The sequence below is a fragment of the Protopterus annectens genome, chromosome 1.part2 (assembly GCF_019279795.1).
Source record: "Protopterus annectens isolate FY-2018-M chromosome 1.part2, PAN1.0, whole genome shotgun sequence".
NCBI lineage: Eukaryota > Metazoa > Chordata > Ceratodontiformes > Protopteridae > Protopterus > Protopterus annectens.
In genome coordinates this window covers 961180558-961208075 of record NC_056727.1, presented here as the reverse complement: position 1 = coordinate 961208075, position 27518 = coordinate 961180558, and the positions used below count along the sequence as shown (strand labels likewise).

At 37.6% G+C, this 27518-nt stretch overlaps 1 protein-coding gene across 1 annotated transcript in view; it reads left to right on the top strand.

Annotated features, from left to right (window-relative positions):
• LOC122792425 (protein disulfide-isomerase A6-like) overlaps positions 1–27518 on the top strand; it is a 907246-nt gene that overhangs the window by 861927 nt on the left and 17801 nt on the right. Inside the window, exon 12 of the mRNA XM_044060214.1 lies at positions 1523–1619. Coding sequence (XP_043916149.1) covers positions 1523–1619 — 97 coding nt within the window. The remainder of the gene's footprint in view (positions 1–1522; positions 1620–27518) is intronic.

The window sequence follows — 27518 nt, the reverse complement described above, 5'->3', positions numbered from 1 at the left end:
ACCTATAAATATTGCTCTTATAAACTTAGAAAGTAGCTAGAATAACTGGGTTTGTGTTAAAATACATTGTCTAAAAGATATTAAGTCTGAAATTCAAATTTATGTCTTTATTTAATGATTTCATTCCTCACATCATCCCAGTTATTTGGCAGAAAAACACAAATTTTATGAGGAAGAGACATTAATTCTGAGGCAAAAATCTGGACATTCCGCAAAAGTCTGGACAGTTGAGAGGTATGACTCCTGGACATTTTCCCAATTTCATGTGTTTTTGTCATATACCAGCCCTGCAGAATTGCCTGGTGTAATTATGAACGCCAGTTGTGAAGATCCTCATCTTCTATATGACTACATGTCTAGCTGTCACATGAAGCTTATGAACAGCATCTTTCAACCACCAAATACCCAGACGGCACTCTAGTCCTTCCATCTTTAATGACGCTAAGTAGCATTAAGCCTGTTTCTAGAAAGACGCTTACTTGCCAAAGATGTAGCTTTGATGACATCAGCACCATTGCCATTTTTTGCAGTTTATAACTTAGTATACTAATCAGCATCATAAATTGTGCATGAAAGAGAAATTACCCTCTTCAAAAGCAATTTGACTCAATTCATGGGGAATCACAAATTCATACCTGGGGTAGTGCCTGTGTCCCTTATGAACAGCGGCAACCTGTAAGATACTCACTGCATAAGCACAAATCCATGCTATCTTCTTGCCCCTAGGGGCCATATATTTTGTAAAATTGGGTTACATTAGCTAGGCTTGTAAAGGCTCGTAAGCCATTAGCCTAGTAGTCTCCTATGAATCTATGGTGCAACTGGCTACCCTTTCTACTCAAACTATGTCACAGCTACCCTTTAGAAGTAGAATCAGGAACAGCAGGTTTATCTATGACTTTCACAGCCATTCTCTAAATATAACAAACAAGGAAAATATGTTCTGTTCAACCTGAAGGTCCATGAGTAATATATTATTACCAATTAAACAGCAATGTCTACAGTCCTTCTAGCAGCTAAGACAGTCCATATAAGCAAACACTTCCATATTGTGAATAAATACCAAGTAAATTTACCTCAGGAGATTCACTACCTGCCATAATTATCTAAGAGTAGTCAGTCTTTGCTCCTAGATAAGGGGAGCTTTCCCACTGCTGTGGCCAAAATTCTGCTTCCAGTCAGTCCAGTACTTGTAAATATTGACTGCTGCCACAAAGTTATTGCACTACCAGTTTTATTGTATTGGGTGTGTAAATGCTCTGAGACTTGACACAGCAATGTATAAATCTAGATTCTTTGCCTTCTATGCAGAGGTTTGCTTCATTCCCTGCGGGTTGGTACATACTATTACTAAGAATATATTATGAGAGAAAAGCAAGTAAAATAGATCATTAGATTATGCAAAGTTCCAAGAGACTTTGTGCAGAGTTAAAAAAAAAAAGAAAAAAACAAGAATGCTGTTAGAATTACCTCATGATGGCACGTTTTGTAATTGACCTTTCACTATATATTTCCTCCATAGAGAGGTTGCTGCTGAACGGGGCACAGTCTACAATGTAAAGAATGACAAATATCCAAAAATGCGTACAGTGGCTCCATGGGATGGCACAGCTAAAGTGGTAGGTGATCAACAACATCTGCATTCATTGTTAAAAGAAATGTTTTGCTCACACCTTCTGTCACGTACATAATGATCTTCTTACTATGATGATATGTAAATTGTGTTCCTTTTTTTTTTTTTTTTTGATTATCACAGACCACAGACATGGTTAAGTAACTTTACTGTCATCATCATCATCATCATCAACACCATTTTTCCTGTTTTCGTCATGGAGTTGGGGTGTCATGTCACCTGTCATCATCTCTCTCGATTCAATGCTACTATCCTACCTTCTTTGACACTCATGCCTGACTGTCACATGTCTTCTGTCAAAGACTCCATCCGCTTGATGCCCTTGTTTGCTCTTGCCTTCTCCATGTCTGTCCCAAGTCGTCTTCATCAGACTGTCTTCTGCTTTTCTGCACATGTGCCTGAACCACTGTAATCTGTTTTTTTTGACCTTCTCTGAATTTGGAGCTATTTTAGTTTCTGCTTTGATGTCCTCATTTCTTTGGCTGTCCTACAATGTGCACCCTACCATCCATCTCAAGCACTTCATCTCTATCACCTCAAGCTTTCTCAGCTGCTCTTCCTTTACTGCCCAGGTTTTTGTACGTTACAGTAGTACTGGTTGCACCACTGTTTTGTACATCTTACTTTTCAGTTTCTTTGGCATTCTTCTGTCATACACTACCCCTGACACTCTGTGCCATCTGGCTGCAGCCCCTCTGATTCTAGCTTTGACCTCCTCATTCAGACTTCCCTTCCCCTCAACCACCCCCCAGGTACTTGAAGCTGTAAGTTATTCCATTATTTTCTATTCCATCTCAATGTTCAGCTTCTTCTGATTTCTCCCATTTGCTGCCATTACAACTGTTTTATCTGTACTTATTTTCATCCTATGTGCTTTCAGTTTTGCATTACATTCCCCTCCCCTATCCTTTGCTGAAGTTCTTGCTAAGGGTCTGCCTGTAATGCTACATCATCTGTCTACAGCAGCTTCATTGATCTGTCCCCTCCAACCTGTTTGCTAATGTAGTCCATCACCGGTATGAACAGATGTAACCTCAGAGCTGAACCTGATGCACAACCACTTTCACTGGGAACCCCCATGGGAGATCAAGCACTGTTTGTACTTGAGCCATTAGGTCTTTATACATAGCCTCCACTAATTCTATCAATATTTCTGGGACTTTGAACCACCACAGAACTGCAGAAATCAGCTTTCTTGGGACCTTGCCATGTGCTTTCTCCAACTGTATGCATGCCTAGTTGGACTCTTTCCACATATCTAGCATATTCTCAACTTTCTCTCTCACTGCAAACATCAAGTCAGTTGTGCTTCTTCCTGATCTGAATCCGAACTGCTCATTTCCCATCTTACTTTCTAATACTCTGCATATTTGTTTATCAATCACTCTCGCCATAACTTTCATGCAGTGTGATAGGAGTTTGATACCTCTGTACTGCCCACAATTGTGAATGCCCTTTTGTTCTTCAACACTGGCACTAGTATGCTTATTCTCCAGTCATCTGGGATACACCTTTCTCTCCATACTGCTTTGAGTACCCTCAGGGTCATTTCTCCTCTATCTTACTCAACGTCTTTATCATATCTGCTGTGACCTCATCTGAGCCTGTTACTTTCCCTGATTTTATTTTCCTTATTGCTGTTCTTACTACTTTTAGGTAAGCTCCTCCTCTTCTCTCATTGTAGGCTATATCTGGGGCAGTACAGCTTCTGTGGGGTTTTCTTCATTCAGAAGATGCTGAAAGTACTCCTTCCATCTACCTTTAATATCCTGTGGACTGATGTACAGGTTACTGCTGGCACCCCTTATGAAGGATGTCTATCTTCTTTATCTTTCTGTCTTTGCCTTGCAACCTGATATAGTTTCATTATGCCATCTACTGATTTACTTTCCAGAAGCTTGTAGAGTGCCTCTGATGCTTTGTTCATTGCTATTGCAACTCCTGTCTTAGCCTTTTTGTTAGCCAACCAGTATTCCTTCCTAGCCTGGTCCATTTTTTCTATCCCCCACTTTTTCCTGCACTCATGCTTTATTTTGACGATTTCCTGGATTTCTGTATTCTACTACCAGCTTTCTTTAACTATTTTATTTCCATATCTGTCCCAGCCACATATCTGTTCTGTAGTCCTTACACGTGCTGTTTAGAGGCGCTGCATTCTTTTTCAGCTCTGCCTAGTTTCTCTTCTTTCTGAAGTGACAGAGCCCTGAGTGATTCCTTGAACTCTTGTGTTTTCTCTCAAGTTAACTTCCAGGTCATTGGCGTAGTCTCTATTAACCTTAGAGCCTTCTCTAACCACTGCTTTCAGCTGATTATGGCAATCAGTGGTGTATATTGTGGGCTAACTGTTTCACTGGAGTGCTCTTTCCTTACTAGGAGGAAGTCTACCTGAGTTGCATGTTGGCCACTCTTGTATGTGGTGTTGTGACTGCCTCCCTTGATGAAGTATGCGTTGGTCACCATCAAGCCATTTGCCAAAGAAAAGTCTAGAATAGCCCCTCCTTCTTTATTCATGTTGCCTCACCCATGTGGACCCAAGCAGTCGTCATAGCCTGTTCTGTCTGTCTGTCCCAATATATGCAATCAGGTCACCCATTATCAATACTAGTTCATGTTGTCCTGCTCTAGTTAGTAGACCCTGCAATTGCTTTCTGAATCCACTCTTTCTTTTCCACACTGTCACAACCCTGCTGTGGGGCATATGCTGAGATTATGAATAGTACCCTTTCCTTACACTGGAGTCTGATTGCCATGAGTCTGTCACTAATTCTGATTACATTCCTCACTATCTTCTAAAGTCTCTCCCTCACCACAATTCCTGTACCATTTCTAGTCTGTCCTCCTCTTGAGTGGTAAACTCTGGATCCTATCCCAAGTGGCTTCCATCTTGGATCCTGGATACACAGAATGTCCATGCTCCTCCTTCCTACCATATCATCCACTTACAAGCTGTATCCTGTAGCTGAGCCTATGAGTGTAGCAATTCTTAGTTCATTTTTGGTAGGTTGATGGGTTTTACATCCAGCTCTCACTCTACGGAGTTAGCCTAGTTAACCCAAGCTGGACAACTAGACACCACCCAGCCAGTACCTTATTGACCCAGGACTGCTGGACTTTATGACAGACATACATTGTCCAATAAGAGGTACATACATTCCTTCCACGATTAGCCTGGATCCCTGGCATACATCAGAGTAGGCCAGGTCCTCAACCCACTCATCACCAGCAAGTTGAGGGTTAGAATAATGATTAAGACATTTATTTCGCAGACACAAGGTAAAGGGTTTGATGTTCACCCTCGAGTGAAATTGGTTAGGCTTAAATTGGCCCAAAAACACAAAGATTGTCAGGTCAAGCAAGAGAAAAAGAAATTATATAGTGGACTTCTTGAGGAAATTGTGTTGTTACTATTACCCAAGAAATCCAGAATTTCCAGACAGAAAACATGTGGCAAAAGTAAGAGAGAAATTAGAAATTAATTTTGAATTAATTTTGAATGTATTTTTAAAAATAGTTAACAATTATGAAGAAGGGATGCAGTTTTTATAGATTTACTGTAGAGATTTCATTACACGTTTTCATGCTTAGCTTGTATTTTGTGTGTAATTTCGAAAATATGTTTAGCACAATCCATTTATACTAACATTTAATATTTAATAACAATTTTATTTAAACAACAGCATTTATTTAGGTTAATTAGTAATACATAGCTTTTATTTTATTGATTATTTGATGCTAGATATGTCTAGTCTAACATATTATGGTGTATTGATGTAAAGAAAATTTGTAAGCATGATTGGTAGTTCAATTTTTCTGCAAATGACATAGGGGTTTTAGAGAACACCTTTCTAAACATACTGGAAAATATTAAGATACAACCAAACACCCTAATACTGGGTGATTTCAACTACCCTGCCATTAACTGGGAAAACTACTCAGGTACCAACACCTTTTCCCAAAGCTTCTTGGAATTCATAAATTCCAACGCCCTAGATTAACTAATCCATTGTCCCACCAGGGGCTCCAATATCCTAGACCTGGTCATTACTAACATGGGAGACAGATGCTCCACTCCAGTGGTCACCCCCTCATTGGTCAGGTCTGACCATAAGCAAATCACCCTTGACATCCACATCCCACCCCTAACCCCCAGTAAGGAAACCTCCGTAAAAAACTTCTCCAAAGCCAAATTCATGCTACTTAAGTCAGAAGTGACAAACTTCATGGCACTCATGCAGATGGGAGCTGAAAGTTCGACTGCTGAATCCTACACTAAGGCACTGTATGAGCACATCCACTCATGCATGAATCATGCCATCCCAAATAGAACCAAGATGCTCTCCTCCAAAAAAAGGAAGCCAATCTGGTGGCCCCCTGCCATAAACAAGCATACAACAGAAGAAAGAAACTGTTGCAGAAAAGATGAAATTCCCAGGATGCAGAAAACTCTCTTACCAGCCTCAGTAAGAAGCTGATATACCTCATAAAATCCTCCAAAGCTATTTACGAAAATAAAATTGAGATTCCAAAGACAACCACAAGGCATTCTATAGTTATGTCAAGAATCTAAATGGCAATGCTCAGATATGCTCTGAGCTACAACAGAATGGCATTAAATACACTGATCCCAAGGATATTGCCAATATCCTGGCAGATGATTTAGTGCCAACTTCACCCCCCTCTCAGCCCCTAAAGAGCCCATCTCAATACCAAAAGATTGCCAAATTCCGGTAATTACGACCACACAGGTAGAAACCGCACTCTCCAAAGCTAAGAATACAGCATCCATGGGACCAGATGACATACCAGGCTGTGTACTACATGAACTACAAAATGAACTGGCACCTCACCTAAGTGTCATGTTTAATCATAGCCTCACCTCAGGCTTCATGCCAACTGAGTGGTGCATATCTACAGTTATCCCACTCCACAAGGGGGGATCCACCTTGGATCCCGGGAACTACCATCCCATCCCATTATTAGTGAGGATGAGACCATTGGTCATCTTTTTGCAAAACATATTACATTCTCTTACAAAAGAGGGAAAAATCTTAAAGAATTGTTGAATAACAACTTAATTGAAAGAAACCACAATACTTTTTCTTCAGTATGTGGAACCTTTTCTTGTGGCTCTTGTAGTATTTGTCGTAAGGTTAAGAATTTGAGTATCATCAATGGTATACCTTTTGTTGCTAAATATTATTTTAATTGTAAATCCACTGGGGTAGTTTACATTTTGGGTTGCTCATGTAATAATATGTGGTACATAGGACAGACCAAACATATGGTCAGAATTCGTATTCTGGAGCATTTAAAAGATATCAGAAACAAGAATTTAAATAGCCCAGTTGCACAACATTTTCAAGAAACACATAATAGTTCTTCTACTAGTTTAATATTTTGTGTATTGGAAAAGCCCTTTATTAATAGAGGGGATGACATTGTAGTTAAGCTATTGGAGTTAGAAACTAGAATGATTTTCAAGTTTCAGACTTTAAAACCAAATGGCATGAATCAGGAATTGGGAATTTAAATATTATTATTATGTTTAAGTGATAAATATTTATTTATTCTTAGTAATTCATGGTCACTATAAAAATATTTGAAAATGTTACTTAATTAATTAATTGATTATGTAATGTAATTATTGAATAATGTTAATTGATGAGAGTGTGTGTATATAAATTTTATGTCCACATTAAATTAAGTGTGATCCTTGAAGGCAAATTACTGAGGTACTAGATCGCTGTTATTAAAGTATACTGGTAAAGTGCTGGCTTTTGTGTTTTTTTCTCTATTTTTTGCTGTGGTGTTTATTGACTACCATCCCATCAGTCTGACGAGCCTGATCTGCAAGGGCATGGAATGCATTATCATGGAACTTATAAACAAAGACACTGGCAACCTTCAAACACTGGACCCCACCCAGTTTGGGTTCGTGAAGGGTCAATCTTGTCTCTTGAACCTGATTGACTTCTCCGAATCAGTCTCCAGAGCTGTGGACGAGGGTAAGGCAGTCCACACAGCCTATCTGGACCTCGCCAAGGCCTTCGACACCATCCCCCACTCTGGAATCATAGATAAACTTACTAAGCTGGGCATAAATCCCTACATCACTTGATGGGTTGCCAACTGGCTTACTGACAGAACCCACACTGTAAAAGTAGTCGACTCAAAATCCAGCTCCAGACAAGTGACAAGTGGTGTACCTCAGGGTTCAGTCCTGGGACTGCTCTTGTTTGGCATCTTCTTCTCTGAAGTACAGGCCAACACTAAGGGACTCTGGCTAACAAAGTTCACAGATGACTGCAAACTGGGAGCCATTATTGAATCCCCAAATTATGTGGATATTCTAAAAAAGGGCCTTACAGAAACAGATGTTTGGTGCCAGAGCCATGGGCTCAAGCTTAATGCCAAGAAATGTATAGTTATCCCCTCTGGGAAAAACCATGCACCCATGAATTACCACATAGGTGGCAGTACACTAAACACCGAAAGTGTGATGAGAGACCTAGGGACACAGGTGGACAGTGGCCTCACTTTCAATAACCACATCGCCACAACAGTCAGGAAATCCTTCTATGTGGCACACCTCATCACTAAGGGCTTTTCATCCAGAAAAAAGGAGGTCATTGTCCCACTGTACTCATCCCTCATTAGACCCATTATAGAGTACAATGCCTCATTTGGTATGTACCTCACAAGACATCTGCAACAGCTGGAAAGGCCGCAGAAATACCTCACTAAAAGAATCGCAGGCCTAAAGCAGATGCCCTATGCTGACTGTCTAAAACAACTCCAGCTATACTCTGTGGCATATCATCTACTCAGAGGCGATCCCTGCTTAACATACAAGGCCATGTCAAACCCTGAGCTGTTGGACATGCTCCACTTAAAGAAATCCCAATCCCTTACAGCCACATGCTCCAGGGATCTAAACCTTGTCATCACAATGAACAAAACATGCTGGAGGGATAAGTTCCTGACCCAGAGACTCCCCATACTCTGGAATAGACTGCCCATACATATCAAGCAGAGTGCCTCCTTGGCCCTCTTCAAAAGGAACCTTGATGATTGGATGGGAGATAGGAAATTCCACCCGGGGAGCATGTCAGTCACCCTGCTAGATAAGGGTCCAGGGAAGTAAATATTGTGGGAAGAAATATCCAGGGAATTGTTATGGCTAGGCTTGTATAGGCCCTAGGGCTGATAGCCTAGTACCAACCTATGAATCTATGAACCTATGAACATTATAGTTCTGAGAAAGTCTATGTAAAATGTTGAAGTAGACAAAAGCACTAAACCTTATTGTTTCATGGCATAAGTGTTATGTTTTTGGTCTGGTTGGACAGCAAAAATTATCGTTTATTGGGTCTTGATTCCCTGGTGCAGCATTTTGGTTATGTTAAATTTATGTGAAATAAATAACTAATATATACTACTGTGCAGTTAAACTAATAATGGATAAAGTCTTGCCACAAAAATGTGGAGTAGTCACCATGGAAGCATCAAATAGAGAAAACATTAAAGCAGCTAAGGTAAGAATTATCACTGTTAGAAGAATATAGAAAAGTCCAGAGTCTACAGTTTACCTGTGGGTGTGACTCCTGCTTAGCCAACCTCTTCCTTCTTGCTGAGAGGAGAAAAAAGACAATAGAATAACAAATGGATAGCCATGAAAAAGACTGTTAAGAGGTTACGCACTTTAAGAAATGGAATTTCCTGCTGTTTTAGCCCACTTGGAGCCTCAAAAAGTATTCCTCCATCATCATTAATGAATGATCTAGATTTCAAGTTATAAATGGTTTCTGTGCTTTATGTAGAGAAGGTAAGCAGTCATCGACATAACATAACCAAACTACTCTTTTGAGGCTCCAAGTGGACTAGATCAGCAGGAAATGTAATTCTTAAAATTTGTTTTAAGGTCTGTAGCCTCCTAGCAATCCTTTTCAGGACTATCCATTTGATATTTTTTTAAGAATACAGAAAAGGGAAAAGACTGTCAAAAAATCTTATGACCAGGATTTATCATATCATATCTACAGCAGCATAAAAACTTAGTAGATATGCAGATAAATATAAAAATATAAGTTATTCATTGATAATTCAAAAAGAGTTTTATAGCAAATTGGGAAACAAAGCAAAAGTAAGAGAAACACCACCAAAAAGGAAGAAATCTGTACATTTTATAGAAGCATTTATGACGATGCTGTTGAACATAACAAAGATGTTAAATGGATAGAAAAGTTAAAATAAACAGTAAGGAGCTCTATTATAGAGGATATGAAATGGGATGAAGTAACAGACACAAACTGAGACAAATTTAAGATAACTGGAAAACCCTGGACCTGGATGCAGTACCTAACCTCTGGCTAAAGGATATTAACATCTTTACACAAAAGATTTAGCCCTAAGTAAGCATTACTTATATACACACTGGACCGACACCAGCCTGATTAACAACAGGAAACAATGGTACTCCTCCTTCAGCATGAACCCACAAACCATCCAAAGAACTAGAAATCAATAACCTGCTTCTAACAAAATAAAAATTATAAAACTAAATTGATGCAGACAGAGTTTATAGACATCAAGAAAAAAAATCAGTTAAGGCAATAGAACAAAAAGGTAATAAAATAAAGTCACATGGAACAAATGATAATATATTGTTAAACAAAGCCAAAAAACAAAGCTTCAAAAATGGGAAGAATCTAAGTATGGCATGGGTAGATTACAAAAAAGTATTTAACAGCATCCCATATTCATGGATAATGGAGTGCATACACATATATAAAACAAGCACTACATTGGTTGATTACACTGTACTGACTATGAAACAGTGGCAAACCACCTTGCAGCTAGGCCATGACAAAGGGCAAATTATTATCGCATGGATAAAAATTAAAAGGGTAATATTCCAGGGTGATTCTTTTTCTCCATGCCTGCTTTGGCTTACCCTTAATCTTATAAACTCTTTACTCAGTACAGTAGGCTCTGCTTACAGCTTAACTCCCATAAACCACCCTTGTTTAGAGATATCTCATCTACTGTGTTAGATGATTTAAAACTGTATAGTTTAACAGATGAGGATATGAAACCACAACTGCAAATGGTTAAAACTTTCTCAGATGTTTTAAGAATGATATTTGGTCTTCATAAGTGTGCAAAAGCAACATTTATAAAAGCAAAGCTGCTACACTGAGAAAATGTCAATATGGGACAGAAATGTGATACAAAGGAACTTGACCGGGAGTAGTGTATAAATGTTTGGGACTAGATGAAGAGTCAGGAATAAAACATGAACAAACGAGAACAAATCTCAGTGATGGATACTTAAGAAGACCAAATCTAATATTGAAAGTTTACTTGACATCTAGGAATAAAGTCAAAAATCAGTTTGCTCTTCTTGTTCTAACTTAACGCATTCCCTCCAATGCAACTCTGCAAGCTTGCAATGTGAAATCCAATGGGCAGAGCTTAAGCTTTTTGATAGAATAAAATGATATCCTCACATTTCAAACAAATGTTCATATCTTTGAACCATAGAAGTTACTGAAGAAGTGTAAATGGCAAACTCTTTAGCACAAAATGTTTTATAGCGGTAGTATTCTTTAGGTTCTAGGTCTTAAACTGATTTTGTTAGTCACAGTAAACACAGTAACTATCACGTTTGCTACATTTTGTAAACAACTTACAATGTATCATCCAGCTGAGTGCTTTCGTAAGAGGCTAACCAGTTCTGTCTGTATTAATCGTTGTTGAGATATTTTGAAAAACATGAAATTTATGACAATATTAATAACTATTATATGAATAACAAGTAATATCTTTACCTGCACTAGTCAGAGGTCATATATCAATACAGTTATGTTTGCCATTGTGTAAGCTTAAGATGAAATCTTTTAATACTTTGTATATAGCATGGTTTTGGAGTTATTAATGCAAATATGAACAAGCAATATTTGATGCCTAGAGGTGTCAGTAGGATGTAACTCCATAAACACCTGGAGGAATCACTTGTATGTAATGAGTTAAACCTTTGGTGTGATTAACTGGTCCCAACCAGCACTGGATAATATAGACAAGAAAAACAAGAAAAATGCTTCACACTTATTAAATTATGTGTAAAAAACAGTGTATTCCAAGATTATATATTGGTCACTCAGAAGGAGGTATGGGCCTCCTCGTAATCAACTTCTGTCCTTTGTAACTGTGTTTCAGGGTGGGGCAATGATAAAGATCCAGCTTGATGCAAACAATTCATAGAGGTAGTCAGAATTACTGAAGTGTATATTGGCAAGGCATAAATGGCTCTACCATTAGCAAATCTTACCCACTCCAAAACTTCTCTATACTCTTTCCTATCTTCTGCCAGGAACCGTACCTGTGCTCAGCCTCCTTGACTATTTAGCTCTACTGATATATCCTCTTCCTACTTTCTATGCTGTGTTTTATCTAAAAATCCTCTATACAATAATTATCTCTAAATAATTTTGTAATCTGTATGACTACTATTTCTCTGACACTAAGTTGCTAAGAGTGTTTTTAACTTTTAACTTTGTAAACCAATATGTTAGATAACAGCATACTATCATTGTATATGATTATTGTCTGGTTGTGTTCTTTATTGTACTTGTGTGATTGTGTTCTTTATTGTACTAAGGAGCTTTTCTCCCCAGGCCTCCACCGAAAACAGACTCTGTATAGCCCAGTGGACTTTCCCGGTTAACAAACTGCAAATAAATAAATATATAAATAAATAAGTAAGTATTCTTGTGACGCAATTGCCTCATATTTCCTATAATCACGTGTAAAACCTGTCTTCTTGGAAACACTGCATTATGAACTGGTAGATGCACAATCACATGAAATTAGTAGACTGTTTCATTCTGCAATACGATTCTTCTCCATTTGAAAATGAGATATTCTAAGCGAAGTGCAGGAGTCTGACTAGGTATCGTAAAGACCTTCCATGGCATTATTACCTGTTTCAACATGAGCAGAAATTACTTGTCTTCATTAGGGGCACTATGTATGGCTTGTCCCAGCTCATCATTAAAGAAAAGCCATTTGCAATATATGCATCCCAAGTGCTTTACTAGCTACAGAATCAGTGCAGTCAAAATGACATCAGACTGTGTTGGAGCTCACTGATTAACCAATCATGAGGCTGTTCTCCAGTCTGCATGACCTCAGAATTAGGAAAGTTAGCCGGCCTCTCCACAGCATGGTCCACAATGACTGAAATGAAACAGGTGAAATAGATAACTGGGGGCCCTGATATGGCAAAAGATAAAGAACCCCTACCCAACCCTATACAGTGGCTTGGTCCCCTTATCTGATGGCAAAGCAAAAATATATTGTGATGTCTAGGATCTCTGCTGGATGTCATGGATTATGCAGAAATCTCCCATAGGATGCTTACTTAGACTATTGTTTCTCTTTGCTCCAGGATATCAGCCTTCTTAGCAGAAGAGGCTGTAGAATGAGTGTTTCTAGGCTGTATACGCAGCATCCTTACGGACAGGTTCCACTGGGAAGGTGAGATTGGATTCCTCATCCTTTTTTTTCAGTTACTGTTTCAGCCCTTTTTGGAGAGGAAGTAGATACACTATGTGTGAGTCCAGAGATAGCATCATGATCCTGAAAGTTTCTTCAAAGCAGAGAGTCATCGGAGGAGGTATGGAGAGGAGAAGTTTCATTATAATTTTCTCTAAGACAGGGTTTTAGTATCATGAGAATGACTTTCTAGGGGGTCATTCAAAGGGGAAGGAAGGTATTATCCTGCCCCAGTTCCTGCAGATGGTAGTGTCATTCATTTAGCACAGAGAGCAAAACATAAGCCAAAGGCAGGTAGATCATGCCTGACAAATGCCATCAAAATAATGGGAGGTGGATCAGGGAGTTAGTAGTGAGATATGAGAGGTCAGCACCTGAATGAAAAACTCCCATCAATTTTTTATGAAGTGCATGAATAGTGAATACTCAACATGGCGAGAATGCCCACAGGCCCAGCTGGCATTTGAAAAGCCATAAAATTTATTCATATCTGATCAATGAACCTACTTCTGCTTGGAGAACATGAAAGGAGGACTCTATAAGGACTCTATAAGCCAACTAAGTTGTCAGCAGTGGATTCAGTAGTTTGTTCCACACAAGCAAGTCATTCTCAGTGCTGCTTCAATCAATAAAGCATTGGCTGGCCAGTGTAAAAACCCCATGACTTACAATTAAAGGTGGTTGCCAAGAAGGAGCCTTTTCAAACCCCCCCCCCCCCAGCATTATAGTCTGATGATATGAGCAAACATAACTTCTAGCTGACTGAGGAAAAGTATACATTGTACAAGACGGAGAGTTCATCTCATGGATAGATTTGTAGACATATAGGCTAATCCTAAGCCTCTTAATCTTTTAGCATCTCCCTCTGTTCCAGTTCCTGTCTGGAAGTTTGCAACAGACCATCTTGCTAAATCCTACATTGGCTACCTTCCAATGCTATCATCTTGTAAGTAGTCATGCAGGTCTCCAACTTTTCATACCCTGTACATTTGAATGCCAGGATGAAGCCCTGACAGTTTGTAGCCCACCTTCCTGTTATGCAATTTTTATAGACTATAGAGGTGATGCTGAAATGTGCCCCGGTTGGTGATGCAGTGAATGCAGAAACACTGAAATGTCCAAAGTGTTTTTTGGCAATGAAAAATGGAAACTTTCCTAAGAGGTGCACCGCATTGAAGATGAAACTGTGCAAGTGGCAAAAACAAAATGGAGAGTGCAGGGGTTGAGGATGCTCTCCCAGTAATATCATATGACTTCACAACGTGCACTGGCAAGAGATATGCAAGCCCCCAAATGTTATGATTACAGAATACATTATTCTCACCTACCATCAGACACTAGCTGAAGTTGTCTCTGAGGAGCCTGCTTAAAAGCAAGCTCTCACCTAAGAGAAAATTTCAGAAAATCTAATAATCATTACATTTTGACAGCAGAAATACAATTTCTGATGCCTGATAAGTACTGCCTGGAACACTTACTTTGACCATTCCCCTGCCTGCAGGATAAGCAGCAGATGGTAGATAGCTGTCAGCCTAGCCCACCATCCGCCTAAGAAATAGCCGTCCTTCATTTATCTGAGATATTCCAGAATTCTGCCACTGTTTTGACTCTGCAATCTTATCAGAAAGCTGCTTTGTGCAGTCCCCACATTTTCTTTGAAACAATGCTTCTTCACATACTAGCTTTAATTCAATAAGTTTCCCTTTCTTTTTCAGTATTTGAAAACATTAACTATTCAAGAGAATCAGTCATAAAAATGGATCTGATGTTTTAATTGCCAAATACTAGTTTAAAATAATTGTTTTTTGAAAGGTTTTATCTCTGAAAGGGTACCTGTGTTTTAATTCCATGAATAGTGGCTTTTAGATACTGTTATTTTTCTGTAAGCACATTTTGCTGCCGTATCCTTAACCAGTATAATAGGTAGTTCCTGAAAATGAATGCCATTTTTCTGTATATGCATGATTTTTTCTCTTTACTGAGCAGACATCTAGCAAATGATATGTATTTAATAGCTTATTCAAATACACATTAACTTTTCCATTAGATATGCCATCAGAAGGAATGAATCTGAAAAAGGGACTATAATAAAGAAATGTTACTTGAAATGAAAAATGGAATATTTTGTGAAAAGAAGAATATAAAGAAACCTAAAAGTACAAATTAGTAGAAGCAATGCTATGCATTCATTGTGAAATATAGCCACATAAAGTAGATATTCTAGGCAAGTAGCAAATGTATTGAAATGCATTTGTCTATTCTTATAAGTTCTTCTGAAATAAAAGTAATATCCATCCATCCGCAACCCCCTTTTCTCATTTTTGGACATGGGATTATGGTGTCATTGCAATACTAACAATCAACTAGAGCCATTGTTTACATCAATGGATGGCTAGCCCTGCTGCTGTAATTCATCCACACCACACTTACACCTATGGCCAATTTAGAGTGTCCAATCCACCTACTTCACATCTTTGGAAGGTGAGAGAAAACCAAAGCACCTGGTGGAAACCCAGGTAAACACAGGGAGGACATGCATATTCCACACAGAAGGCACCTCACCTGAGAATCAAACTGAGGAACCTCTGGCTGTGAGGCAAGAACACTATCCATTGTGTCACTCTGCAGCTGTAAAGTACAAAAAGTATAAACTAATATATCCCCAAGAAACCATAATTGCCATCCAGCAACTTTAAAATGTATTTTGCTATAAGAACAGACCTAAAGTTATTAATGAACAAGAAACTTACAAAATAAATGCATATCCTTGTTTTAACTAAATGTTTTGTAAAGAAATTAAAACAGATGCTGCATTTACACTTCCAGCTACAAGTAAAGATATGCTCCATGAGCCAGTAGATCTAGTAATACTTGGCGGGATGTAAAATATGTAATTACCTTTTATGTGGGTACTTCTCTGAGGCATTTTAAAGACAGCATATCAGAACATTACTAAGAGACTTGAAGAAATTTATTAAGTAATGTCCTGGTTAGTCATATTTCTGAGGTTTGTCCAGCACATACTTTTGCCTTTAGGGTATTAGAAGTATGTGATTTTTCACAAACATGTGATCAGAATCTAGACCTAGAAAATATAAAAAAATATAGATGGATTACTATGCTCAGAACAGATAAACAGACAGGTTTAAATGTAGCAGCTAGCATAAAACCACTTCTGAAAAAAAATGTCCAGCCACTATAAAGGTGATAATGAATGTTTAAAGGCTGCTTTTTAAAGGATGCCTTTGTTCCCCCAGCTTTCACCCTATTGTATATGTTTTCGATTATCAGTTTGTAATTCACGTGTTTGTATTATTTTATAAAATAATGCTGTTATATCCTTGTAATTATGTTTCATACACTTTTATTTTTTGTCTGAATAGTTTTGTATACAAGCACAATGACTGCTTCATACACATCAGTCAGCTACTGTTCTATTTGCATCTTGATATTTGATGAAACATTGTTTGATGTGAATACTTGTAGATTTGTACATACTATTTTACATTGTTAATAAGTTGCATGGTTCCTAAACTTGATTATTCATTTGTACTTATACATTTACATTCAAGTTCAGATTTACTTGCCAGTGCTGCTGCATTGCTGTGGTATAATTCCCTCAAGGCCTACTGATTCCGTGGCCTATCCTTCCTTCTAGCTCAATTTTCTCCAATATATACACAGTTCTAACTTTATACTTTCCTTTCCTCTTCACCCTTTTCCTTTTTAGTTACATTTCTTTTGAGTTTACTGTTATTTCTCCCCTTTCTCTTTTTATTTATCAACTTATCCCTCTTCTCTCTTTTCCCCACATCAAAATCCAGAAGTTGTCTTCATTAAGTTAACTTTGTAATCTGAAGGTCGTTATTTAATTATCTAAGAAATGATCTATACAATATCTGATTTGTTTACCTATCTTCTGTGATTCAGTATTATTTAATTTGCATGTGTCTGAAACTCCACTTGTTGAAGGAAATCTTCTGACAGAATTCCAGAGGCAATGGCATTAATTTAATGAACTGACTACCAGTGTCCTTAAATGATGGATTGATTTTATGGTTCCCTTCTCTTAATTTAAGTCTGTCTCTCTTTGGGGACATTATGTTGCTAATGGGGTTTCCCTGGTTAGTTGTTAATGGTATAGAGCTCTACTAGAATTATCATCTCCTGACACGACCAGTTGTGTAGTCCCTCTTCTCAGCATTGCCTTTTGGTATTAAGTGCTCATGTAATTGCATGGATTATATTAATTTTATTTCTGTACAAATACAATATTGTATTGTATTGAGATGGAGCTATGGCCATTATACAGCTTGAAGTCTTCTTCCACCTTCCCTTCTTTTTCCTCATGCCCCCTTATTATGGCTAAGGGCCAACCAAGCAAATCTGAAATGATTCCCCCCCAGTTTAGATGTTTTACTTTTACCATAGTATCTTTCCTCTGTGAAGTTTCCTTAGAGGAATTCTTACAGTCCTATTTTTTGTTTATTTTCCACTTAGTCTCTTCAGAAGATTAGCTGACTTGTCATTCTTCTCACAATAGGCTCTGTAATAATCTGAACTCTTGTACACACTGGCATAATTCTACCAGCATCAGCAATTCTAACAAAACTAAAATATTAAGACTTGCTAACTGAAGCTGTTCTGACCGTGTATATATCTTGTCCATGGTAAATAATTTGAAGGTCCTACTACATTTGTAGTTAATCTACTTTCTTCGACTACCTGAATTTTAATAACATTAGTTTTCATATTAACTGGTGTTCAGTCTGCCAGTGTAACAAACTGTCACTGTAGCAATCCTTTCTATATAATATAGCACCAAAATTTTCCTTTCAAATCCTTATAAATCTTCACATCCAAGAATATATCTCAACTAAGTAGTGCTTTTGTTAATAATCTCCGTATATTCCATCAAGCAGTTTCTCATTGCCCTTCTATAATATAAACACCATTAATAAAACTCAAAATAAATACTATGTACTAACTATACTTTGGAAATAAACATACCTGGACCCTCAGTCTGATGCAAACAAGTTAGCAGATGTTGCAGCCATTAGAACCCGCATAGCTACCCCTCCACTTGTTTAAAAACTTTTCTTAAAACAGATAATAATTTTCCAAAATTAATAAAAGTAGGCCATCAGTCATATTCACATTAGCCACATCCAATCACCAATTATCCAAAATATTTTTTTTTTTTACTTTAGACAAACGCTGTTTCTTTGGCATCACAGTGTATAGGGATTTAATATCAAAAGTGATCATATACCAATCCTTCTCATAGTAAACATTACTTAAACTGCTGATAAAATCTGATGAATCCTTTATAAAGAAGGTCATCCTGTTTAATAGTAGATGCAACTTTTCCTAATCTACCATAGCCAAGAGTTTGGTTTTTCAGTCACTGGCAGAAATAATCTGTCTAAATGAGGAAACAAGACCATCTATTTGCACCTTTTATTATGCCAAACATTATTGGATGCTAGACTGAGACAAAACAAAATTTGTAAATATCTTCTTCATTTTAAACAACATTTATATGATTATACCATCTCAACATTTCATACCTTGTAGATTCAGTAAAGCTATCATTTTTAACCACGTTTTTATCATACGATGTACATATTAGTTTCAGTCCATGACTGCCATCACTCCCCAGTCACCTTCCATAAAACTAATATTTTGCCACCCACAAGGAAGTTAACATAGTCCTTTCCTGTTGAGTTAAATCACAAAACCTTCATTTAGTCATTTGTGATAACAGTTTTCTTGCCTGCCCCTCACAGACGGTTTCAAAAGTTTCTGTTGTAGTCTATCAAGCTAGATCGTACATATTTGGTTTTCTAGTATTGCGTTCTTAAATGCTAGTATTAGAAATAGTATTCGTTTTTACATCCAAATTTCATTATCTTGTTAACAGTATTAAGAACTATAAAGCTCAAAATAAATTAGGCCTTCTGCTTGGAATGAAAGTAAAACCTTTTTTAAGAATCCAACTTCCTTTTCAGTCATATTAGTCAGAGACTTGGATGAAAAGATTATTACCTTACACTTTCTAATTATATCCTTCAATCCCAATTCCATTGTCGGTTTCTTCCATTTGATGTATACTGGCAAATCTGCTTATAACTGCAGCTGTAACAGATTGTGCTTATCCTCAGACCTAGTCTTAAATATCTGGAATTTCCTCCTTTATTGTAACCCTGATGTCTGTAATTGAAAATTGCTGGAAACCTTCTTTCTTCATCATGATCTACCTTCATTCTTGCTTTTTCCCCTTGTCCTATTCTCTGTGTAAACACTTGTGTTCTTTCAAAGACTGCTTCTATTTTTGTCGTTTGGCTACCAGCCTCAAGGATCTGTGTACTTTCATTGGTCCTGGAGTTTTTTTTTTTTTCAAAAAAATCCTCCTCCTCCAGCTCAGTGGGTTGGTAAAGCAAGCTGTTCAATGCTGATGTCCACCATACTGACCTCATAGTCCCTTCTGCTAAAAACTAATTTCTTTTATTTTTCTCTGCTTAAACTTTATTTGCAAACATTTTGGTATCAGAAAAAAAAAGTTCTATTTATTTATGCCACAGTCACTCATATTATGGATGTTTAAAATCTTAGAGGTTAAAGTGTGACTCTTTTCCTTCACCTCCTCCATAGGGGATTTGTTATGTTTAATTAGCATTCTCAAAATGTTCAGTACAATATCATTAATCATTTCCTTCAGTTCGTTAAAAATACTGTCACTCTCCTTTTTAACATGCAAATCCCTCGGAATATGTCCTTCCTGTATACTTTTATCCAGAAACAGGTTGTGCCATAACAAGATTATATATTTAAGACCCGTTTCCTCTAGTTGTTTAAGCAATGTCTCTGTCTGCACAGGGACAGGCAGATCTTGTTGATCATCCTTGCCTGTTGAATATCCTTGCCTGGTACTCTTTGTTGTTTCTCAGTGAACCGGTACTATGAATAATGTAATGGATTCTTCATGTCAGCTGACTGAAGGAACTTTCCATGACTGATGATACCACTAAAAGCTCCTTGCACTGAACCTCAAAGGTGTTTTTTTTTTTTTTCCAAAGGACAAGCTTCTGCACCCCATTTTCCATGGGAGGTGAGCCCCCCCCCCCCCCCCACGTCCAGGATTTTATATTTATGAACTCCTTGGTCACAAAGCAGTGGCAAAATGTGCAGACTCCATTTTTACTAAAAATGGCTTTCAACAACTTTATTTCATGGTACTGACACTTGCTGAAAGTGACTTTTTACATCTGTCTGAATCCCAATGTAAAATGTATCCTAATGTTTTCTGTGGTTATTTTTGTCTTATACACAATATTACAGAAATACTGGTGTCCAATGATGGATTTTGTTTTGCTAATGGGGAATCTTCTGCAAACTTTATGAAAAGAAGTAGAATTCATCTTGCTAGTACAGTGCAATTTCATACTTCATCTAATGACCTGTCAGAGAGGCCTATGCAGAGTTTGAAGGAATAGATGAGGAAAATTAAAGCTGCACATGTGAAAAAGTATTGAAACTGTTATTTTCAGTTTCCAAATTACCCCTCAGATGACAACAAATGCATTTCTAGCATACATACTTAACATCAGGAAAGCTGTGATCTTTTATATGATTTGAAAGCAAATATTTAAAAGCAGTGAGCTCTGAAACAGACTGCTGACAAATATAAATTTATATAAAAAAACAAAGGTAGCAACATTAAAATAGCATTTATTAATAATAAATGCTATTTTACTGCTACCTTTGTCATTTTTGTTTATTCATTTTTTTAGATTATCATGATTATACAAAGTTTAGATTTGCATCTGGTCATGAAGTTTATAGGTGAAACTACACATTTATATTATGTGATCAAACAGTGAAATGTTTGAACACGTAATAATCAACCCCAAAATATCAAAACGCCGTAATGTCGAATGGCAAAAAAAAAAAAAAAACACCCAAACAAACCATTAAAACGCTCTAAGCAGGGGGACAAGCCCCCCTGCACCCCCCAAACGCCCCACTACTTAAATATACCAACTCCGAGATCACACTAAAGTGCAGACAATGGAAAACTTCCATGTCCGCACAGTACGGAGATCTCCATTGAACCGTTCGACATTCCGACTGTTCAATATTTAGGGGCTGATTATTACATGTTCAAACATTTCACTGTTGAATCACGAAATATAGACCCAAAACTACATTTATGATCTTACGTATATCGCTGGCATAACAAAAAGTTGTCCAGAACCTGTGCTTTATACTCTGGCCATTGGTCATGGTTCTTCTGTAATATGGTATTTCAATCAAATAAGAACACGATTTTAAGAGGCTAAACCAGTGTGTACACCTACAAAAGGGATGATTTTTCTGATGTGTGTAGAGGTTCCAATGTGTTTGTTACCAGGAGCCACCAATATATCTGTGGAAGCTGGGACTGAAAAGCAAACTGGAACTGCACCTGTGATGCTTGAAAACCATGAATAAGTTTCATGTGCACCTGTAGTAACAGAAGACAGACATTCTTCAGATTTGTATGTTGATACTTAATCTGTAAATTCTACTTTAGAAAGGTGCTCCTTATTCAGTTAAAAGACTAGTAAACAGTTTGGTTTCACTGAAGAACTAGTAATGTACCAGGCCTTCTTAGTTAAAAAAATGGCAATGAAATATTGAGGTAGCAAATGTGATTGCTTATGAATGTTTTCATGCATATAGTTCAAAGTTCTCAAAAAGTATGCCACTGAATCAAAGATTAACAATTATGGAGAACATGTATAGGTGCAAGTCCAGACAACAAAGTGATGCTGTTACATGAGATCTGGTTCTCTCCATTATCAGCAGATAACTAACCAGCGCTGTAAACATAAGGTATCATACCAAGAAATACCTAATATACTGAACATGTGAAGTCACTGAAAACAACAATAAGTCAGTCTGTATTATTAAAAGGGATTATGTGACACTGAAATCATTGTTAGCAAAGGGAATGTCCATACTCACCTTCATTCTTCTGGATGAATTAGCAACCTGAAAAATTATCTTTGCTTGAGTTAACAAGTTGTAATGCCTGTTCAGTAAACATGATGTGCTGTAGTCATTCCAGCATTAAACTAACCTCTGAACAGCTGATCCCTATAGCCAATCTTCTCAGTGTTGCTGCATGTCAATGAAGCCTGAAGAAAATCAAAACAACTGGAGAAACCTATTAAGTACTGAGTACCTGGTAACCAAGAAAACATGCACGAACAAGAAGTCAGCAGTAAAATTTATTGAAGAAATGATTATAGCAATAACCCACGCCTGGGTGTGGGTAATGCTGGATTTACCCACGGTTGGCGTGGTTTGGTCCCGAGGGCGAAACAAAGACAACCATGGGTAAATCCAGCATTACCCACACCCAGAAGTGGGTTATTGCTATTATACAATGACATTATTTAAGAAAAGAAATAATTACTTTTCTTAAATAATGGCATTGTATAATGCCTCTTTGCTGCCCTTCCGCAGCTGTCTGGTGTTCCACGGCAGTTCTGATGTACTGCGCATGCCTACGCAGTACATCAGAGCTGTGGGCAAAAGCAACGGAGAACGCAAGATCTCCGTTGATTTTTACTGTCTTGCTATGTTAAATGGGTTTAACATAGCGAGACAGCTTTAAAATAAGCAACGGAGATCTCTGTTGCTTATTTTAAAGCTGTCTCGCTATGTTAAACTCATTTAACATAGCGAGACAGGTTTAAAAAAAAGCAACGGAGATCTCAAGATCTCCGTTGCTTTTTACACACTGTGTCGCTATGTTAAAGGAGTTTAACATAGCGAGACAGCTTTAAAAAAAGCAACGGAGATCTGCGTTGCTTTTTTTAAACCTGTGTTGCTATGTTAAACTCTTTTAACATAGCGAGACAGTGTTTTATACTAATGGAAAAAGTCCGGGCGACCAGACCTTTTTCCGTTAGTATATTGAGGGGTTTACAACGGGCACGCTGGTTGGGCTGGCCAATCAGCGTGCAAGTTTTAGAGGAGGCATTGTATAATAAGCATTTTTGTCCCTCTCACAGGGGACCTCATCAGAATAAATATAAAAAAAGATAAAATGTTTACATAGCCAAGCAATGAACATGGTTGGTTCCAAATAGGCCAGTTAAAATTCATCATCATCACATGGTTTCAAACCCAATACATACATACAAAATATTATCTGAAAAATTTTTTTATAAAATGCATGATCATATATATAACCGTAAAAATCTGTCCTTTATATTTGACTACTGGTTGTTGGTAGTTTGAAAGGTAATTTTGGCTTTTCGCTAATAAATTTTATTTGAAGGTGAATTAATGTTGGTACTCATTCAATCAAGATAACACTTTGTTATAAAAACCTTATAACCTGTCAGTTCTTTCTTTGAGAGCTGGCATTAATGAGACAGAATCATTTAGTCCAGGTGGAAAATTGCAGCCAACCTCAGCTGCCATTGTAACTCCCTTTTACTTAAAAGTTTTTTTCCAGTCTCCCCCCTTGAGTCCATGTTGTGTTTCTAAAATACCAAAACTAAACCTCACAAATCTTTGACAAATTATAGAATGCCTCTATAAAGCTTTAGTTTCTTTTTTAGTTTGAATATCATAATTGTGCTCATAAATTCTACTCTTAAAAGCCCTTTCAGTTTTTCCAACCTAGAATCCACTGCATGTTTCACACTTGGCCAGATAAACTACCCTGGCAGTATTTAGTTCTTGTTAAATTGTCCAAAATAATACTACTATTTTTAATAATGCAGGAACATTGGCCACAACTTCCAGAGGGTCTAGTACCAACCCTTTGTCTAAATTTTTATTACTTTTGTTTTCCAGTAATTTTTTTATGTTACTACCCACTTTACTGATAAATATCGGCTTTTCCCCCACCGCCTTTTTCACATCACTGTTCACTCTAAATATATTCCGTTTTTTGTTGATTATGTTCTTTACTTCCCCCGAAACAAGACTGTATTAAATAATACAAGCATTTTCGTAGTTGGTCGGGGTGGCACGGAAACCAGGGTCATCCACTTTGGGAAGTCCCACACCCAACAGTGCTTTGTACATTTTTGCCCATTCTTTATAAACACCTTCAATAATTTCATCCACCATCTTTTTCGGGTAGCCCCTCTCAAAGAGCATGCCCTTAATTTAAATAATTCATCCTTAACATCACCAAAATGTGATGTCATACATGCAATCCATATTGCTTGTCCCTTAATTAAGTTATTTTTTTGAGACAGGGGATGATTACTGGAAAAATGTAAATAAGAGTTGCAAAATGTACTTTTTCTATATATGTTTGATGTAAAACCTTTGTGGGTATGTGAAATAGTGGTATCTAAATAATGTATCTTGCTTGCACTAAATTGATAGGTGAAGGCCAAGTATCCTGTTGTGTTCAAATAATCAATAAATGTATATATAGTGTCTATACTGCCCTTCCATAAAATAAAGATGTCATCCAAGTATCTGATATATAACTGTATATTCTTCTCAAAAGCACTACCAAGAACATGTCTAAGTCCCCACCCCAGAAGCACAATATTGGAGTATGTAGGGGCACAGGCTGCACCCATAGCTATGCCTCTGACCTGCTGGAAATAGTGGCCTTCAAAAAATATATAGTTTTTGTCCAAAATCAGACCCATCAATTCACAAACCAATTGAATTTGTTCATGTTTTAGAAGTAACGCAGAAAACAATGTTTCCTCAAAAAGTTCCATCCCTTCATTTTTGGGAATTGAGGAAAAAAATATCTTTTACATCAATTGTTAAAAACATTAGTTCTTTAGACCAAATATAATTTTTTAACATACCCAAAAATTTCCAAGAGTTTTTAAGTGTGGGGTGGATTCTACTCCATGTTTGTCTATTCTGTTCCCAAATATAGCCATTGAATGGGTTTTAGAACCACTAGCTGCCACTATTGGTCTAAAAGGTGGTTCCATAATACACTTGTGGACTTTTGGAATCCCAAAAATAGTCAGAACACAAGGGTGATTGTTCATAAGAAACTCAAAAGTGTCAGACCTAATCCGTTGGTCAAGAACATACTCCTCCAGATTTGAGTTTATGCGGCTGTAACTGATGTTAATTTGGTTTCTAGAAACCTGAATGTATTGGTCTTTTTTTAAATAACATGTTTTACATAACATTCGAGTAGACTTCTGAACTGAACACCACTACCCCTCCCCTTTGTCAGGTGTCATAATTTGCACAGAATTATCTCCCCATAGCCGACCCATTAACAAATTCTCTTCCTTAGTTAAATTTAAATGAAATTTGTTCCTATCTGCCCACCGTTTGTACATATGCTCTTCCTTAGTTAAATTTAAATGAAGTTTGTACATATCTTCAGTTACAGCTTTCTCAAATACACCAACTAGTGGGTGGAGGGGAGGATTAAAAACACTTTTTCTCTTTAACACCCTTTGGGGGTGATGACCGCTGTTGTTGGACTCACCTTTATTGTGGGCAAACAGTATACCTAAATTCAATTTCCTAGTGTAGGTCTTAAGGTCAATCAGACTATCAGCAATATTCGGTATATTAGTGGGTATAAATTTAAATACCCCTTGGAAAACAGGGAGAAAAAAAATCATTAGTTATATTAGTATGAGGATACTTATACATTTTAAATCCTTGGTAACATTGTAAGATCTGGCCATTAGTATTGGTTAGTGTTTGTTTATCTCTCTCCCCCACGTAACACACTCCCTCTGAATTTGAGGTGCATAACTGGGGGCCATGTATTTCCTCACTGTATTTCTGTTTGCTATTCTCTCCAAGCGATAAAATGGTGGAAAATCATTTTATGGGTTTTTATATGTATTCTGATGAAGTCCCCTGTGAGAGGGACAAAAGCGCTTAATTGTTTCTTCAATAAATTGTATTGCCGTCTTCCTGTCCATGCTTGGTTTTTTTGGTTACCAGTTTTAGTTTGCCAACGCACTGCACCTTTTTGTGGTTGAAAGTACTGAGTACCTCTTGACTACTTGCAGAGGACCACTGTGACACTCAACAGTTGTTTAAAAGGTCGACATCATAGCCAGACAAGCTGAACTAAAAAGTGCAAATAATTAAATCCCATCACAATACACACATTCGCAGTTTCATACATCAGGTAATGGAAGACAAGACAGGGCACTGTGTGCTCACAGTACAATTATAAACATAATAAAATGTTTGGGAATTTGATCATTTTAGAGCTTTAGAACAGGTTTGTTACCAACTGCCAAATAATTAGTCATTCATTAAAGTATGGCTTCCTCAAAACTCATGTGGGGCAACACAGGATTCTTATCGGTGGCTTGGTGACAAGTGCCAACAACCAGAAATGGCCAGAAACATACTGCATGACTCCTCTAGTCTCCACAGAGTGTCAGAATGTGACGACAACAGCTGTCAAAGTGCACAGCTGGCGTAACATTCTGACAGCTATGTAGAAACACAGAGCACACTGGGTAATTCCAGTGTTTGCCATTAATAACCTAAAGATTTGCCTTTGCAAAAAAATACAGTTTTATACATGGAGTTCTAAGCGTTCGATCCTCGGCTGGGGTGCCTTCTGTGCGGAGTCTGCATGTCCTCCCTGTGGTCGCGTGGGTTTCCTCCGGGTGCTCCGGTTTCCTCCCACATCCCAAAGACATGCTGCAGGTGGATTGGACACTCTAAATTGGCCCTAGGTGTGTGTGTGAGTGTGCCTTCTGTGGAAGGTTGGGCGCCGGGCTGGCAACTCGACACCGTAAAACTCCACTGCCATTCAATGTGCGGACAAGGTGATCCGCTGTGGCGACCCCTAACCGGGAAAAAGCCGAAAGAAGAAGAAGAAGAAGAATACATGGAGTTCTAAGCACAGGAAAGGTGCATAATATCCTGGTTGATAAGGAATTAAATAAAGTCATAATACATTGTTAAAACTAAACTTCTACTCTGAAGAACATTTGGTTATTTTCCAGCCAAATTGGTTATGAGCTCTCTACTTCATGTTAACTTAGCTGCCTCTGCAAGGAAACATCTAAAAAAGATGCTTATCAGTTACTAAGCCATGAAAACAGCTTGGGTTTACTGCTGCTTCTATGGAAGCGTGGCTTGCTAATTAAAGCTGTTAAATCATTTAATGTAGTTTACCTTTATGTTCAATAAATAAGACCCAGACAGGAGAAGGAGGTCCCACTCAGTGAATGATTATGCTAGCATGTCACCAGCTGTCACAAAAATAAAATAAGGGTAATGAGTGATTTAACTGGGGGTTGTTAGGAGACTGATGTCAGAAAATGAGCAAGAAAAAAAGTAGACATTA